Source organism: Pterocles gutturalis, unplaced genomic scaffold, assembly GCF_000699245.1.
Source record: "Pterocles gutturalis isolate BGI_N339 unplaced genomic scaffold, ASM69924v1 scaffold47245, whole genome shotgun sequence".
Classification (NCBI taxonomy): domain Eukaryota; kingdom Metazoa; phylum Chordata; class Aves; order Pterocliformes; family Pteroclidae; genus Pterocles; species Pterocles gutturalis.
In genome coordinates, this window is record NW_010145033.1 from 4,746 (window position 1) to 21,648 (window position 16,903).

The 16,903-nt window shown below is 37.3% G+C and overlaps 1 protein-coding gene across 1 annotated transcript in view; it reads left to right on the forward strand.

Moving 5' to 3' along the window:
• Positions 1-829: 829 nt before the first annotated feature.
• The window catches only part of LOC104460835 (DNA polymerase zeta catalytic subunit-like), a gene marked incomplete at its 5' end in the record, with an annotated part of 33,224 nt that continues 17,150 nt past the window's right edge, over positions 830-16,903 (forward strand). Inside the window, 9 exon segments of the mRNA XM_010085266.1 lie at positions 830-924; positions 1,480-1,584; positions 2,548-2,632; positions 2,718-2,870; positions 3,176-3,294; positions 5,883-6,120; positions 9,881-10,020; positions 12,648-14,879; positions 14,882-16,835. Coding sequence (XP_010083568.1) covers positions 830-924; positions 1,480-1,584; positions 2,548-2,632; positions 2,718-2,870; positions 3,176-3,294; positions 5,883-6,120; positions 9,881-10,020; positions 12,648-14,879; positions 14,882-16,835 — 5,121 coding nt within the window.

Sequence of the window (16,903 nt, forward strand, 5' to 3'; positions counted from 1 at the left end):
TATAGGGAGCTTTGAGGGTGTTTTCTATGTTTCCCTAAAAATGTTGAAAAGGGTAAACAAACTTCCACATAAACCTCAGAGACTGTTTCTCTTTCTTAGCTTCCTCCATGGACTCCTTTAAAATTAGTTCTCTGACAGCAACAGGTGGAAGGCCACTGACCTTAGCGGATCTGAAAAGGCACAGCAGGAAGATGATCAGATCATTATACAACAAGCTTGAATCTGTTTCTAGTATTTTAAGTCTTTACCAAGCCAGTTATCCTTAGTTCTGCTTGTGTTCGGGATGCTAATACCCTGTTTATATTCACCAGGCTACCCCTGAGACCCCTAAATAAATAAAAAAAATCTGAAAAATAAAACATTTATTGCTTCACTTCCCTTAGTTGGAAATGTTAAACTGTTTTGCATTGCTTTGAGCTGTGAATGAGAGAAAAATTCTTGCTGCTGTTTTTTGGGCGCAGGATCATGCGAACATAGGTGGTCCTATTGGCTGAGGGTTCTGTAGAACATTTCAACTTATATTTGAGGAGAGCATTATTGTAATTACTGTAGTATTTAGAGTTGTTTACCACTTCTTTCTTTTCTCCCCACAAAAAAAAATAACCCCTTTAAGCTGAAGATACAAATTTCTCATCTAATTAAGTTTGGATATGAGCATTAATTTAATGACTTGCAGGTGAGGTTGAGAACTGGTAATTCTGTAATCAGGTACTCACCCCCGTTCCCTGTGAAATATTGTAGATATTAGTCCAGTTAGAAAACAGTGATGATGCATGTTTCAAAATCAACATATTGATACAATTAACTTGTGCTTTTTATGTTGTCACAGCTCTTTAATGTTGAAAGGTGTTGACCCACAAAGTACCTGTGAATTGGAGGTGGATGCAGTAGCTGCTGACATTTTAAATCAACTGGATATTGAAGGTGAAGTGTTAATAACTTTCCATGTAAAATGTTTTAGGACAGGAACTATATTGTCACCCTTTTTTTAAGACTCAGCTTAATTAAACCACAATCCAGATTTCAGCGTTAGTGAATTGTTGGTGTACAAATTTATACAGTTAAAAAAAATTGAATGAACTCTGTAAGAAAACAGATAAGGCTATAAGAATAGCCTATTGTTAGAGCAATAGAAAGAGGTTTTTGTTATGCATAAAAGGTTTCAGACCTGTAAGGAGAGTGATATCAATATCAAGTGTGTTTGTATGTACATACATCTATACATACATACGTGTGCTTGGTGAGAAGACCAGCAAAAGCCAAAGATCTCAAAAACAAGTAGGAGACCTAGAAAACAAATAAAGTTACGCCTTAACTTTTACATAACACTGAATCCTAGAGTAAGGCAAAAATTGCAATTAAAAAAATAACAGGTTAGAATGACAAAAGAGATGAAGAGTGTCAGAATCTAATTTGGGGAGGAAGAATGCTTTTTGTCACATTGACAGACTTCCCTTCATGTATTGTTGCATATTTCAGCCCAGATTGGCAGGAACCCTGGTTTACAAGCTATATGGGAAGATGAAAAGCAGCGACGGAGGCAGAAATGTGAATCTTCTCAGATTAAGACACCTGAGTCACAAGGTAAATAATAATAATAACAATAGTAATAATAATTGTGCAGCTGTTTATCAAAAACTGTGAATGAGAAGCAAGCAGGAGGCAGAATTTAAATTGGTATATCAAGTTTGAGGGCTTTTTAGATGTACCATTTCTTACAGTTCCAAGCTTACTGATTGCCTAGTATGTGTAATCCAGATTTAAAAGAAAGATACATTACCTTGCCTAAAAACATCTTGATTCACCTAACTTGCAAAGCGTTCTAGGCAGAATGAATGATAATGACAGTTAAGACTGTATGCTTTCTGATGAAAAACATGTAAATGTTTAAATACTGGCAAAATTAAATCTCTTGTCCTGAAGCTTTCTAAAGTAGTTTATGCACAAGGGCAGTTCGTCTGAATTTCTGTGGAATTACAGTTAGCGTAAATGCTAGATGAAAATTCTAAAAGGATGGAGAAATCCTTGTATTTTTATGTAAAATTCATTGCATGTGGAAGACTGCTCTGCAAGTTAATTGCATAATGAACAGAGCTATTCTCTGTAGAACCTAGGCTGTGTTTCTTTTAAAATATGAATGATATTTGGCAAGTAAGTCAGAGTATTGCAAGAATGAGACAGGTTCCTGGCTAAGGCAGACTACTTTCTGACTGTGTTTCTTTCCTGTGTTTCTGGGTAATGTTATTCAGGCTGCATAAGCCAGACTTTTCAAAATTGTTCACAGATTGTTCTTTTCTTGCATGCTCACCTTGGTGTAATTGCAACATGATTTGTAAATGCTGTTGATGCTTGCATTTGCAAATGAGATCAGTGGGAGTATGTGAAATGTTAAAATACACATGAAAAATCAGCCCTCAAATTTGGCACTTAAAATTAGCAGACACTTCAACTTTGAGCCATTTCCTAATACAGTTAGGAATTTTAGCATCTCTCTGTGTTGAGAGGTCAAAGTAAAACTGAATAACAAATATTTTTTAAATTTTAAAGACCGTGGATTTATGCCAGCAACAGAGAGTGAAAAATTTTTTCAGAAGAGACTTAAAGAAATCCTCAAGCAAAATGACTTCTCTGTGTAAGTGTTTAGCCATTTGCCATAAAGTGTAGTATTCTATACAAACCTTAAATATTCATTTAAAAATTGGTTTTTAATCAACTAGAACGTTGTCAGGATCAGTGGACTACAGTAATGGATCAGAGGAGTTCTCTGCTGAGCTAACACTACATTCTGAGGTACTTTCTCCTGAAGCCTTCCAGTGTACACCAGCTAATATGGTAGAAGTGCATAAAGATAAAAAGATGAACAAAGGTGAGTACTTTTAATAGTATAATTTGTTCAGGCATGAATCTGTGTCATGCTTTGGCTGTTGGTACTATTAGCAGAAGTAAGCTAAGTAAGATCTGATTGTCAGTTATGAAAAAATTGAAGAGTTATTTTTCCTGTTATTTTCATCACTGTTAGAGTAAGCCTTTTTGAAATTGCCATAGCAAATAAGGGACACATACTTGAATAGTAAAATCCATTTTAAAGTGGCTTGCTTTCATAATGTATTGATATCTGTGACTCTTTGAAGTTTTATCCTTTTGTTTTTTTGTTTTCTTTCAAAGAATCTAATAGGATGCATACTGATAAAGAAGAGGAAGCACTTATTAATGAAGAAGCAATTTTAAATATTGTGGAGAATAGTCAGAGCTTTCAGCCTTTGTCTCAAAGACTGAGTCAGACTACAGTTTTTAGTGAGTATGACTGGAATGTCTTTTCTTCCAGGCTCTTTTATTGTTCCATGGTCTTTGTTGTGTTCACTTATGTTACCGGTCATGAAGGAAAATAAGTAGTTTACCCTCAGGGAGTTTGTCAAGTAGACTGAGACTTCACACACACGCATGCACCCCCACCACCACCACCACCACCAAAACACTTTATATTTTTTTTAAAATGTTACCAGGACAGTGTATTTGTAGAGGCTACTGTGCTTTACTGGTTCACTTAAGTCTCCTCTTGCCAGGTCAGCTCAATGGAATCTCTTATGGGTATTGCTCTTCCTTTTACTCCTAGGGTTGTAGGATTAAAACTGACAGAATAAAGAGGATTTTGACTGTCTGACCATTATATTCATGCAATTACGGCATCTTTCTTACAGCTGTGGTAGAGAACATGCTCATGGGCTGTCTTTAGAAGCTCAGCTGTCTGGAGATAATGGGGGACAGTAGACTGATAATAAGAGGAAAGTTGCAGCAGGGCATTTCCCAAAATTTATGGATACAGAAAAATGGCTGAAGGCAAAGAAACAAGAAGTAAAACATTAAAGAGGAAGAGAAAAACCATGGCAGCAAACAAATGTGGATGACATGAGGGGGAAACACCAATAAAATAACACAACAAAGGAAGTTATATGAAAAGCTACTTCAGGTAGAAATAGTTCAAATACACTAGAGATGAAAAGCACGTAGTTCATGCTATCTCTATATACATTCTTATGTAATTATAAGGTATAATGTTAATATGCACTGAAGTTGATACTGCAAGGTGCGGAGTGTGTGGGCAGAAATATCTAGTGCTCCAGTGCTTTTGGTAAGTGTATGGTGTGAATATGTGCATGGGCAACAACATACAGCATGGGCAACAATATATGGGTAATATGATATACAGCATTATGCAGCCTTTTCTTGCAAAGGAAGGAGGACTGGATAGAGTGAGATTAAGAGTATTTTTCAGTGCTGTTTTATTTTGCAGAAAGTAGGCAAGATTCTGGTTATGGAAGTTTTATAGGCAAGGATTTGGATTTATCGAGAGAACTATACTAAGTAAAGAAGTTATGTGGGAGTTGGCAAACATGAGCATTGATTTATCTTTTTTTTTTTGGAGTAAGAAGGTTGGGCTGAGAGGATAAGAAGTGGCTAAAATAATATATAGGGTACATCTTATGACTGTATGTGTGAATTGCTTAACCAAATAGGAGTGTTGAAAGGGTCTTTTTTTTTCCCATGGCTAGGGAATCATATGGAGATTTTATGACTTTTTCTTTCTTTTTTTGTCCTTTTCCTTTTTTTTTTTTTTTTTTTTTTTTTCTTTCCATTCTTATCACGGGGCTACTAATTGCTGTATTTTGTGACCATGATGTAACCTGCTGCATCTTTGGCTCTCTTATGCTCTTTCATAGCATGGACTAGTCTTTCCTGTGCCTTTGTAGAGTTTTTGTATTAATGGGAAGTAAAGGTTGGAGTTTAATGATGGACCTCACAAAGGGCAAAGGACGCAAGAACAGAAAGTACAACTGAAAGTGGGTTAATTCAGAACTCTGGCAAAGGGGATGGTTTCCATTCTAAACGGTTGCATGGTGTCTTGTGAAGCCTTTGTAAAATATGGAAAATGCCTTCCTCACCAATGTTGAGACCTATTTTATATGATTCTCAGGATCATTGTAAATCATATGATATTTCCTGAGGAAGGAAAGTAGAGATTGTAGTTCTTCAGCCAGAGGAGAAGGAGAGAGAAGTAACAAAGATGCCTGGTAGACTGGAGATCATAAATTGGTTATGAGGTCAGATGAAAGGTAAGCAGGAGGAGAGTGAGAAAAAATTGTGACTTGGAAGGATGTTTAAGAAATAAAAATAAAGAATGAGAAGGCAATTGCATGAGTTAGTGTAAGCTTTGGTCAAATAAAGGAAAACAAAAAATAAAATGTAAGAGATGAGTGAAATCAGATAAACTTTCAGTGTTTAGAGGAACCTAGGAAGAGAATAGGTTATAGTGAAAAGAAAAGGGAGAGAAAGTTAGGCATTATAGTAAAGGACAGAAAGAAAAAAGAACTAGTTTGTCAAAATCAGCATCGCCTTTCATGAGATGCAGTGGTTGAACGTCTTCCAAGTGATACAGAGCAGAGAGAAGTGCCCAACAAAGTCAATGCTGCCATTGAAATAGTGAGACCAAGAGAAGTTCAGAAGCTGGCACTCATGCTGAAATAAAAGGGGAGAGTGAGGCTTTACTCAATGTGAGAAGGTGGTAGGAGGGTGGGGAGAGAGACAGAGAATTGCTTCCCCTAAATCTACTACAATCAGAAGAGGAGGGCAGAAATAACAAAAGGGTTGTCAAGATTCTAGATAAAGAGCTAGAAAAGATAAATCATAGAACTTGAAAAAATAACATATGAAAAGAGCTTTGTGTCTATAGCCTGCCTTGCTTTAGACAGTAACGAACAAATAGATTTTTAAATGCTGTGGGTTTTTTTGGTTTTGTTTGGTTTTGTTTTTTACTGGTAGACTATAACTAGTCACTTACAAGTAGAACAAAATATAGATTCTATTTGTATGGGCTTTTTCTGCAGTGGACAGTAGTGCTGATGAGGCCATGATTGATCTGTTGGCTGGACTGGAGAATGATGAATATCAGATGGGACATCACCAAACACTCTCTCATCATCGTTCTCTTGGAAGCTGCCAAAATTTTCAGAACAGTGATGATGAAGAAAATGAGCCACAGCGCGAGAAAGAAGAAATGGAGCTTAGCTTATTAATGTCCCAAAGGTGGGACAGTAGCATTGAAGAGCCTGGGCCAAAAAGAAGGTATACGTATGATTTTTCTTTTCTTAACATGTTATTTTCTGCCAGATCCTTCCTCCCTCCTACCCTGTTTTCAAGTGTGCTATGAGCCCAGTGAACTGTAGAGAGGTCTCTGTTGATAGCACTGGAAAAATCTATGCAGATCTTGGGATAGAATGCAGTTGTTCAGATGATGCTGTCAATCGTCAGTTTTATATGGAAATAATGATTAAATGTTTAGGGTTGGCTAGACCTAAGCCTCTAGTTTGCTGTTTGAGGAAGAATTGAGTAGATTTTCTGTCCTACAAGTCCAAACACAAGTCTTTAGTTGTAACCTCCTTTTAAGGTCACACCTTGGATGTTGTACATCTCATGTGCCTGTAACTTTTACTGAAGTGAATATTTAAGAAGAGTTCTTGTGAAAACTGACCCAGAAGTCTGAGAAAAACACCCATGTGTTTCCATGCTCAGAGCTTAAATCAAAACATGAATGTTGCTCACTCTGCTGAACTGCTAAAGGTCAGCAGCTTGAGTATTTTTAATGCTGAGATTCTTGGAACACCTTCTCAGGTTGTAATGACCTTTTATACAATCTGCACTGACAGGCATTGAAATAAGCTATATCCAGTTTCTCTTCACCCCTGCTTTGGGCAGAGCTTCTGGTACTTATAATTCTATTTGAAAGATGAAAGACTTAACAGACATAACATTTTAATATTTGTTTCTTTTACATCAGGAATCATAGTTATACTATGATTCAGAGATCGAGAGGCATAGAAATATTTAATCTTTTATTTCCTGAAGACATACAGAAAAGCTGTAACAGAATCAGAGATTAGATCATTAGTCTTCTAGTTCTAGAGATAATTAATCTCTAAAGCTGCTTTTCCTATCTGACCTTTGATTTTCTTTGTTTTTTTCCCTCACAGTAGTCTGAAAAGTTGGAATTTCCATCTAAAACACTTAACGTTAGTCTTCAGTTTAGTGGTAGTTTCTGTGTAAAACCAGTCTATATCTTGTAGAATTTGTTAGCTCAGGCACAGCTCTGTACAGGCAAGACTTTACAACTTGTGGAGTCAGGTAGGATCCTGAAGCAATTAACCGCTTTTATGCAATAAAGAATCCCATTTAAAAACTCATCAGACTTGATGAGCTGCCTCATGCTCATATATGTCTACATCTTAATCCCAGACAGAAAGCACTAGGGAGAGTGTATGTACCAGGTGCCTCCTCAGGGAGACAGCTCATGTTCAGAGGGAATTACAAGCTTTCTTTCAGTGTGATCTCTGCAGAATTTGGACTGACTTGAGTAGAGAGCATGGGTATCCCTGCTTCCTGCATGATTCTGCTCATGCATAAAGAGCCAGTTTGAGTCTGATGGTGGATCCAACTTTATTCTGCTCAGGCTCATTCTATCTGTACTGCTTCCTAATGCATCCTTACTGTATCCATACCATCACTTTTCTGTTATTGGGTATTCACTAATCTTTTCATTATCTCAAAAAATATATTGAAATAATGAGTAACATCACCCTACTGACTGAATTAAATGGCTTGGGTTTGACTTGTGCTGAACTGGTGAAAAAAGCCCGTCAAGACCTGGACTGGTTCATGTATGGTGGTATCATGCTGTGTTACACAGATTTTCCTGGAATCTAAACTAATGGGCTTGAATACAGAGAGATACAAGTGATTATCTGCAGAAGTTGTCTCCAGCATGACTGGGTTTACCTAAAGTTGACAAAGATGTGCTTCATGAACAGGATTATAGCATAATTCAGGGTGGAAGAAAGATCTAAATGCTATGTAGTCCGGTGCCCTGGTCAAACAAGCTTTGGATAGATGAGTTGCTCGGGACCTTGTCTGGTCAAGGTTGAGTATCTCCAAAGACAGAGATTGCATCACCTATATGGACAACATGTTCAAGTGTTTGAACACCCTCATAATTAAGAAATTTTTTTGTGTGCATAACATTCCCTGAGATAGCCCTGTGCCCATTGTCCTTTTCATATCACCACACACCTCTGAATCTGGTTTCTTTGTGTACCTACCCATTGGATACTTGACAAGTGCAACAAGATCTCCTCTTGGTTTTTTCTCAAGGCCAAATAAATCCTGTTCGCTTAGCCTCTCCTTATATATACATCATGTCAGTGTCTTTTTTACAGTGGGATGCCCAAAACCAAGCACAATACTCCAGATGCAGCCTGATGACTACTGAAACTGGCTACAGTCTTGCAGTCACAGCCCAAGATGCAGCTGGCCTTCTTTGCTACACAGAGGCACACTGCACGCTCTCAAGTTCAACTAGCTGTCCACCAGAACTTTTTCATCCTTTTCCACAGAGCGGCTTCCTAGCCAGCTCTCTCTCTGCCTGTAGCAGTGCATGGGATTGTTTCTTCCTATTTGTGGGACATTTGGATTTGTCTTTTTTGAAGTCCGTAAAGTTCCTGTCAGCTCATTCCCCACCCTATTGAGATTGCTCAGAATAGCAGCTCTGCTCTCCAGAGTATTGATTGTTCTCCCCAGTTCGCTGTTCGCTTGCCTAAAAAGCTGAGTGACTTTGCACTGTACATTTGTATGTTTTGGGAACATAGGGAGAACTAAGCTTACTTAGGTCATAATCACTGCGTACCTAGCTGTGCTTGTTAGTTAAGTCTTTCTTCCAAGTCATGCTGCTTCCAGACTTGAGTTAGTCTGGAAATCATATAGCCATATTTGAGCTTAATGTTCCTGAACTAGTAAACGCAGCTTGATCTAAGTTGGCTCAGTGGTGAGCACATTCAGATGTCTGTGGTGTTACGATACGTATAATTCATTCTCTGGTTGAACTCCACAGACAAGAGTTCTTCAAAAGTAGACCAGTTATTGTGGATTCTCCTTCTTGTAACTTCAAAACCTTTGTATTTGTATCTTTTAAGGTACTACACAATAATGTTTTGATATAGCCAGCTACTAGGATAGATTATTATTATCTTAAAAGCAAAAAACAAAAAAAACCCCAACCTCAGTTACTTATATTTATCTGAATTTCTCTCTTGTAGCCACAGAATAGTTTATTAAGAATTATGTCCATGTCGAGTTTTATTTTAAAGAAGAAATGAAATTTCTAAGTGCTTCTAGAATTGTAATATACTGGAGGGCTTGTTTTTTGGGCTTTTCTGTATATTTTTTCTTTTCTTCCCCATGTAAAGCCATGCCCCCGTAAAAACCTGAAAAAAATCATAGAAAGTTTTCTTTGTAGATTTACTTTTATTTTCCCCAAGCAGATTTATGACTGTAAAAATGGCAGTGTAGAACAGTTAACGTAGTAAAAGCAGCTTAAGTATTAGCAACAGCAATTTCAGAATATTCAAGGAGGCATGGAAACAAACATTGTTTTGGTGGTTGTGCTTTAGTTAAGCCTGCCAAGAGACAGAATTGTTATAACCAAGTAAAGATTCCTTTAAAAAAAAAAAAAAAAGAAAAGAAAATTAAACATCTGTTTGGTAAGAGCTGAACTGAAATAATGTTGCATAGTTGGTTTAGTCTTCAAATTTCAAGCACTTTCAAGCAATGAAGTTACATTTCAGTAAAATTGAAATAAAATTAAGCATCTAAATGGCTTCTCTTTAACTTATTAAGCTAGTGAATCCTGCTGGTTTTGTCTGTAGTTTTTAAATGGTTGGCTAACATTATTGCCTTTTAAAATAGTAACATTGAAGAATATTTTTAGTTTCTCACTGAGAAGTGTAACTGTTTGAAGAAAAGTATTGTGCATTAATTAGTTCGTTCATTTTCTCAGATCAACTGGCAAAAATATGCATCGAAGTTCAACAGAAGAGGATTCATCTTCAGAGGAAGAAATGGAGTGGAGTGGTAACAATATGCTCCTAACTAATCTCTCTATACCTCAGCTAGATGGGACTGCAGATGAAAATGGTGGTAAGTAAATACAAAAACAGCTTTGGAAGTTGAATTATTACCTGGGTTGTAGTTTGTTTTCAGATAAATTTGCTAATTCTCAAAAGAGCTAACTGTTTTCAGTTCTTGTTTCAATTGGAAGGAAATGCTCTCAGTGGATTGCAGAAGCAGGCCTTTGACATGTTCCTCATAAACCAACAGTATTTTAATCTCAATGTCCTCTATGAGTTACTAGAATCTGCTTTTCCTATGGTATTAATGATCCAAAAAAGGGAATTGTTTAACTAGTTTTATGGTAAAGATAGTTACCTTGATGCAAGGGGTATTTTTCTGTTACTATTTGTTATGCAAATATGGTGTTAAAATTAATGATTCTGTAGAATAATTTATCCTGCTCGGATGTTATTGTAAATAGTAAATGTATTATTGTGTAAATTCAGATGGTTCTTGGCTTTGCAAGTATTTGACACACATGCTAAAATTTGCTTGAGCCTATGTTTCAGTCAGTAGATTGCATGTTCAAGTCTTGGGATTGCATGAGTTAAAACTATGGAGTGGCAAAGCTGATGCGGAAGAAACTGCCTTTCAAAATCTATTAAAAAATAAATCAATCTGTAGAGATATCTCTTGCCATCTCTTTATAACTTGCTGTCGTTGCCTTTAAAATTAGAAATTTGTGGTTAACACCACTTTGTACAGAAGCTTCTTTCTTAATCCGTAACACAAACAGGTTAATGTAAAATCTTATTTGTGCTCATGCATGTGATCAACCTGATTTCCTATTATTGCATTTGCTCTTCGGGGCGGGAATGTAATCCTTTACAAAATTTCTGTATTAGTTTGTGTCTCTTAATATATCTATTAGCTCATTCTCTCCAATACAGACTTGCTATATGATCTTATTACACAGTTAACCACAGCTATTCTTTTGTGTTCACCGTTTAAAGCATAGTTTGCTTGTTCCTTTGCTTTTACAGGTATAAAGGTAGGGTTAATATATGACGATGTACTACTAACATGATTTGGTTTTGCAAAATATACAGTTTTAGTGTTCTTATTTGAAGTACTTTGTAATTTAATGTAAAAAGGGATGTTTCTGGCTAACGAGACTGTATCTTAAATCATTGTTTAAATTTGAGAATATTTTAAGTACATGAAATATCACATGCAGAAGAAGAATGTCAGTTTAGAATGAGCTTATTACTGTGAACTTTTACATCAACTTCTTGGAGATACAGTAAAGTCAGATCTCAGTCCAGTTCCTCTAAATTAGAAAATGCTTATCCACACATGAATCTATGTCCGTAACATCTGACTAACTGACAAGTATTTTTGCAATCTGCATAGTTAGGTATCTTCCAAGTGTTCGTTGACACTTCATTAAACTCCCATTTTCTTGATTTTCAGTTAATCATCCTCATTCTTTGTTTGGACTCCTATCCTCAAAGAATCACTGGCAGCATCTCCTAGCTCTGTTTCACGACTCAGGGACTCTGTATGCATTAGAAAATGTTATTAGAAACAGATTGAGACTTCCTTTTCTTTTTCTCACCCAGCAACAAATAAATTACTAAGCTAAAGGCAGCATGAATCTAAGATAATCCCTCAATTGGCTGAGGTTTACAGGAAAGGCCCAAAGGATCCCCCATCTACTATGACAGTGTGCAGCGCCTGCTTTTCATTCATACAGCGTGTTTGATAACTCCTATCCCTCTTCAACATTGCAGCTAAAGATGCAGACACATGAACAAGTAGCTGTGTGCCAGGAGCTCTGTGGTAATGGCCTCTTTGCAGAGAAATAAACTCCTTCAAATTACCTGATGTTCATTGTGGTGGTTATGAGCAAGCACACAGTTGCTGCAAACCAGTTGTTAATTTGTTACTTAACCACCTGCCTGTCCACATTTACCCTGCAGGAGATGTGGTGAAAGTATCAACAAAAGAGAGAGAAATGTCCCAGATATCGCGTGACAAGTCTGCAGAGGACAGTTACCGCAGCACATGCTCGTAGCAGATCTGTGTGGGAATGTTCATGCATGGATACAAATTCATGATCGAACTAAATGGTGTGAGCTCCTTGCATAAACACCTGAGTGGCTGGTGGATTGCCTTGCTTTATAAAAGTGCATCAAACTACCTACCTATGCTTCGCACACAAGACCGTTAATACAAAGCTCTTGTCTTGTTGTAAGATAGTACTTCAGCTTTCTGTGCAATGGCTTTCCTGTATGGGGAAAGTAATCTAAATAAGTGTTTTGTTTTTCAGAGCCAATGAGTTTGCATGCTTCTCAGGGACAAAGCAGGACACAAGCTTTTCTAGAAACCAGTCTGTTTGTATTTAGTGATTTTTTAGAAGCCTTCTTTCAGCAAATCAGAAAGCAATCTTTGGCAATTGTATCAAGGCTGCCATTTAGGAGTAACTGACAGAAGAGCTGAGACACAAATGTACTGATGATGTGATTTTGATGAAGCAACTCATGTACTCAGGGTCTGTAGTTGTCATGATCACAAATGCAATGTGATTTAGAAGAGTTTTGTTTCTTCTTTGGATGGGAGGGCTTTCAGGAAAATGTAATTAAAATGGTTACTGCCTTAGGCTATTTTTTTTACAGGAAAAGTAGAGTGAAATTGCTTCTTTTCCATTTCAGACAATCCTTTGAATAATGAAAGTTCTCGAACTCATTCCTCCGTCATTGCAACAAGCAAAATGTCTGTAAAGACCTCAATCTTTCACAAAGATGCTGCTACGCTAGAACCCCCATCTTCTGCTAAAATTACTTTTCAGTGTAAACACACAAGTGCCCTTTCTAAACATGTTTTGAATAATGAAGATTTAGTAGAAGACCTCTCTCAACCAAACACAGAAACAAGACCTGAACTTTCAGTCCATTCTCTTACAAAAGAAAGCACTTACTCAGCAAAGTACCCAGCTCCATTCAGCAATAGTACCCATGCAGAAAACTCTCACAAAGATAGTAACAAGAAAGATACTCTCCCAGTTCCTTCATGTGAAAATAATATTTTTGAGTATGAAGATGATATTTCATCAGTGAGCAGACAGATACCTAGCAGGAAGTATACTAGCATCAGAAAGACTGAAAAGGATGTTTCTTTTATGCATGTGGGCCGACACATTGGTGACAGCATGTTGAATAAAAACTTATTTAACTTTTCTGATTTGAGCCACTCCAGCCACTCCAAAGGTAAAATGTCCTCTGAAGTAAATGAAAAATCCAGCAGTGGAAGTATAAATAGTTTTTTTCCAGCAACAGTTACAGAAAATTGTGAATTGATGTCTTGTTCAGGAGGCAGTCGAACTGTGGTACATTCACTTGAAAATAACACTGATGAAGGTGGCCTTAATAAGCTTAAAATTAGGTATGAAGAATTTCAGGAGCATAAGGCAGAAAAGCCAAGCCTCAGTCAACAAGCAGCACATTATATGTTCTTTCCTAGTGTTGTTCTTTCTAATTGTCTCAGTCGACCACAGAAGTTAGCTCCTGTGACATATAAATTACAGCAAGGCAACAAACAGTCCAGGTTGAAGCTGAATAAAAAGAAACATAGTTTTATCAATCATCATGAGCCTGCAAGTGTAAATGAAGTTGTATCAGTGAAGGAAAGCTGCTATACACAAGGTAATGCTTGTAGTAACATTCCTGATAAGGATAGTGCTTTACCTAGTGACTTAGTTCAAGTTCCTCTTGAGGCTTTTGAAAACAAAATGCCTACAAGTACTGCTAATTATACTGACTGCCAGTTTGCAGATGGATCTCTTGAAACTGAGCAGTCATTTGGATTATGTGGGAGTAAATATACGCTCCGAACGAAACGGAAGGTAAATTATGAGACTGAAGACAGTGAATCAAGCTTTGTCGCACACAACTCAAAAATTAATCTACCTCAACCAATAGAAAGTGTTGAAAGTTTGGATGGGTCTCAGAAATCGCGAAAACGTAGAAAACTCTCTAAAAAATTGCCACCTGTTATTATTAAATATATTATCATCAATAGATTTAGAGGGAGAAAAAATATGCTTGTTAAACTAGGGAAAGTAGATTCTAATGAGGAAAGAGTAGTACTCACAGAGGAAAAGATGAACTTGTATAAAAAGCTTGCACCTTTAAAGGACTTTTGGCCAAAAGTTCCTGATTCTCCTGCAACCAAATATCCTATTTATCCACTAACACCAAAGAAAAGTCACAAAAGGAAAGCAAAACATAAGTCAACCAAGAAAAAAGCTGGAAAACCACAAAAAACAGGTAGTAAAAATATTAAAAGAACTTTATCTTTCAGGAAAAGGACTCATACAATTCTTTCTCCTCCTTTGCCATCCTACAATGCTGAAGCTGAAGACTGTGACTCTAACTATAGTGATGTTATGTCTAAGTTAGGTTTTCTTTCTGAGAGAAGCACAAGCCCAGTAAACACATCTCCACCTCGCTGCTGGTCTCCCACTGATCCAAAAGCAGAAGAAATTTTAACCAACCTGGACAGAGAAGCTTTATTTAGTAGGGGGCTCAATATGTACAACAGCAAGACTGTTAATTTTAGTGTAGGAAAAAATAGTCGCACAAAAACTCAGGTTAAGAAATGTAAAAAGAAATTTGCTAGCCCCACTGTATCTACCAAGAAAAAGAAAAAGGTTAATCAGGCTGATAAAACAACAGATGATGGAAAGAAGAAACCTAGAACAAAACAAAGACAAAAACCAGCTGAAAAAGCATCCTCAAGAAAGCGCATTGTGTTTAAAGGTGAAAAAGGAAATCCTCACTCTGCTGCAGAAGTGAAGTTTGTGCTGAAACATCCAGATCTGCCTGAGATTTCTTACAACTCTGTCAACTCGCAGCCACTTCATAACCGGAAGGACAGTCCTCTTCCTAAAAAAAAGCACAGCTCCCTTCAGCAGCTGATGCACAAGGTAATTCATCAGGCTGTTTTCATTCATTGATGGAAATTGATAAGCCTGTAGATGCACAGTGTTTACCTGGTCCACGGGAAGACCATTCATCTCTCACATCTACTCCTGTGGCATCTGGAAGGGAAGTACCAAAAATGAACTCTCAAAGGCCCAGGATTCAAAGTACTATATTTAGAATGAAGGATTCTACTCTAATTCAAAACATATTTGATCCATCTAGTCACTCAACTCAGGTAACACAGAATGTGCACATCTCTAAAGATAAGACCTCTGCAAAAGCAGAAGAGATAAACAATTTGCAAAACAGATATTTACCACCAGCTGGGAAATTAAATGAAGCTCGTGACTCTTTGGACACAGCGAAGATGGATCAGTTACATGCTACTAACTATTTGCATTGTAAAGACAATAATCAACAGCAGACTTTTTGTTTGCCAGAGGCATCCAAGCATTCTGATCCTTGTTCTTCTGTTCTTAAGTCATCTGAGGAAAGCCCTGGGCCACTTCAGTTGCCTAAGAACTGTTTTGTAACATCTTTGAAGAGTCCAGTGAAACAGTTAAATTGGGATCAAAACCAGAGGGGATTTATTTTGGATATGTCACATTTTAAACCTGAAACAGTAAAACAAAGGTCTCTGTCAGAAACAACCATGCAACCAAAACCCATCTCCCAGTATAAAAACAGGACTATAGTGGCCCCATCAGCGTTCAGTGAAGGACAGTCTGGCCTAGCTGTTTTGAAAGAGTTGCTCCAAAAGAGACAGCAGAAAGCTCAGAATGCAAATGTTACACAGGAACAATTACCAGCTAAAACACAGCTGAGCAGGAATATACCGTGCCCTCTTGAACAGAATAAAGCAATCAAAAGGTCGCGGTCAGTCACATCACCAAGAAGATCTCGTGCTCCCAGGAATATAAAACCTAAAGAAAAAACACCAAAGCTTTCAAAAATGGAGTCTTTAAGCCAGCAGATCACTAGTCGCATTGATCACTCAGTGTCTGATGACAGCCCCATTTTTTTTTCAGACCCCGGTTTTGAAAGCTGCTACTCTCTTGAAGACAGCTTATCTCCAGACCACAATTACAACTTTGATATTAATACTATAGGTCAGACTGGATTTTGCAGTTTTTATTCTGCAAGCCAGTTTGTCCCAGCAGATCAAAATTTACCCCAGAAATTCTTGAGTGATGCAGTTCAAGATCTTGGTTCTGGACAAACAACAGGAAATGACTTTCTGTGTCATAATGACCAAAAATCTGAGGAAGAAAAGCAGCATTCTTCAAGCACAAGTAAATGGATAAGGTCTGGTTCCTTGAGCCCTGAGCTTTTTGAGAAAACCTCACTGGATAATAATGACAACCACTGCCATAGCCAATGGAGGAAAAATGTTCATCCTTCAGCTTCTAGATCTAGTTCTATCGATACCTCTTGTACACAAGAGACTGAGATCTGTTTAAATGAAAAATTCAAATTGAATAGAAATACAGTAAATAAAGAAAGGTTTCTTAACCTTCCTCAGCCAACAAGCTCAGACTGGATTCAAAGCCACATTAGAAAAGAAACCACTTTTGAACCCTGTCAACCACTTGATTCAGTTAATACCTCTTTTACATCCTTATTGTCTTCTCCTGATGGTGAACTTATAGATGCAGCTTCTGAGGATTTAGAATTATATGTTTCACGAAACAATGAGGCGTTAACTCCAACACCAGATAGTTCACCAAGATCAACCAGTTCTCCCTCACAATCAAAGAATGGAAGTTTTACACCTCGTACGGCTCACATTCTTAAGCCTCTCATGTCCCCACCCAGTCGTGAAGAAATCATGGCAACTTTGATAGATCATGATCTCGCAGAAACAATTTATCAGGAACCATTTTGCAGCAATCCTTCAGATGCTCCAGAAAAGCCAAGGTACTGTGTTAAATGTATTTTTGTCTACACATGCTTGTGATTATATTAAATTTAATTTATTTCTGTAA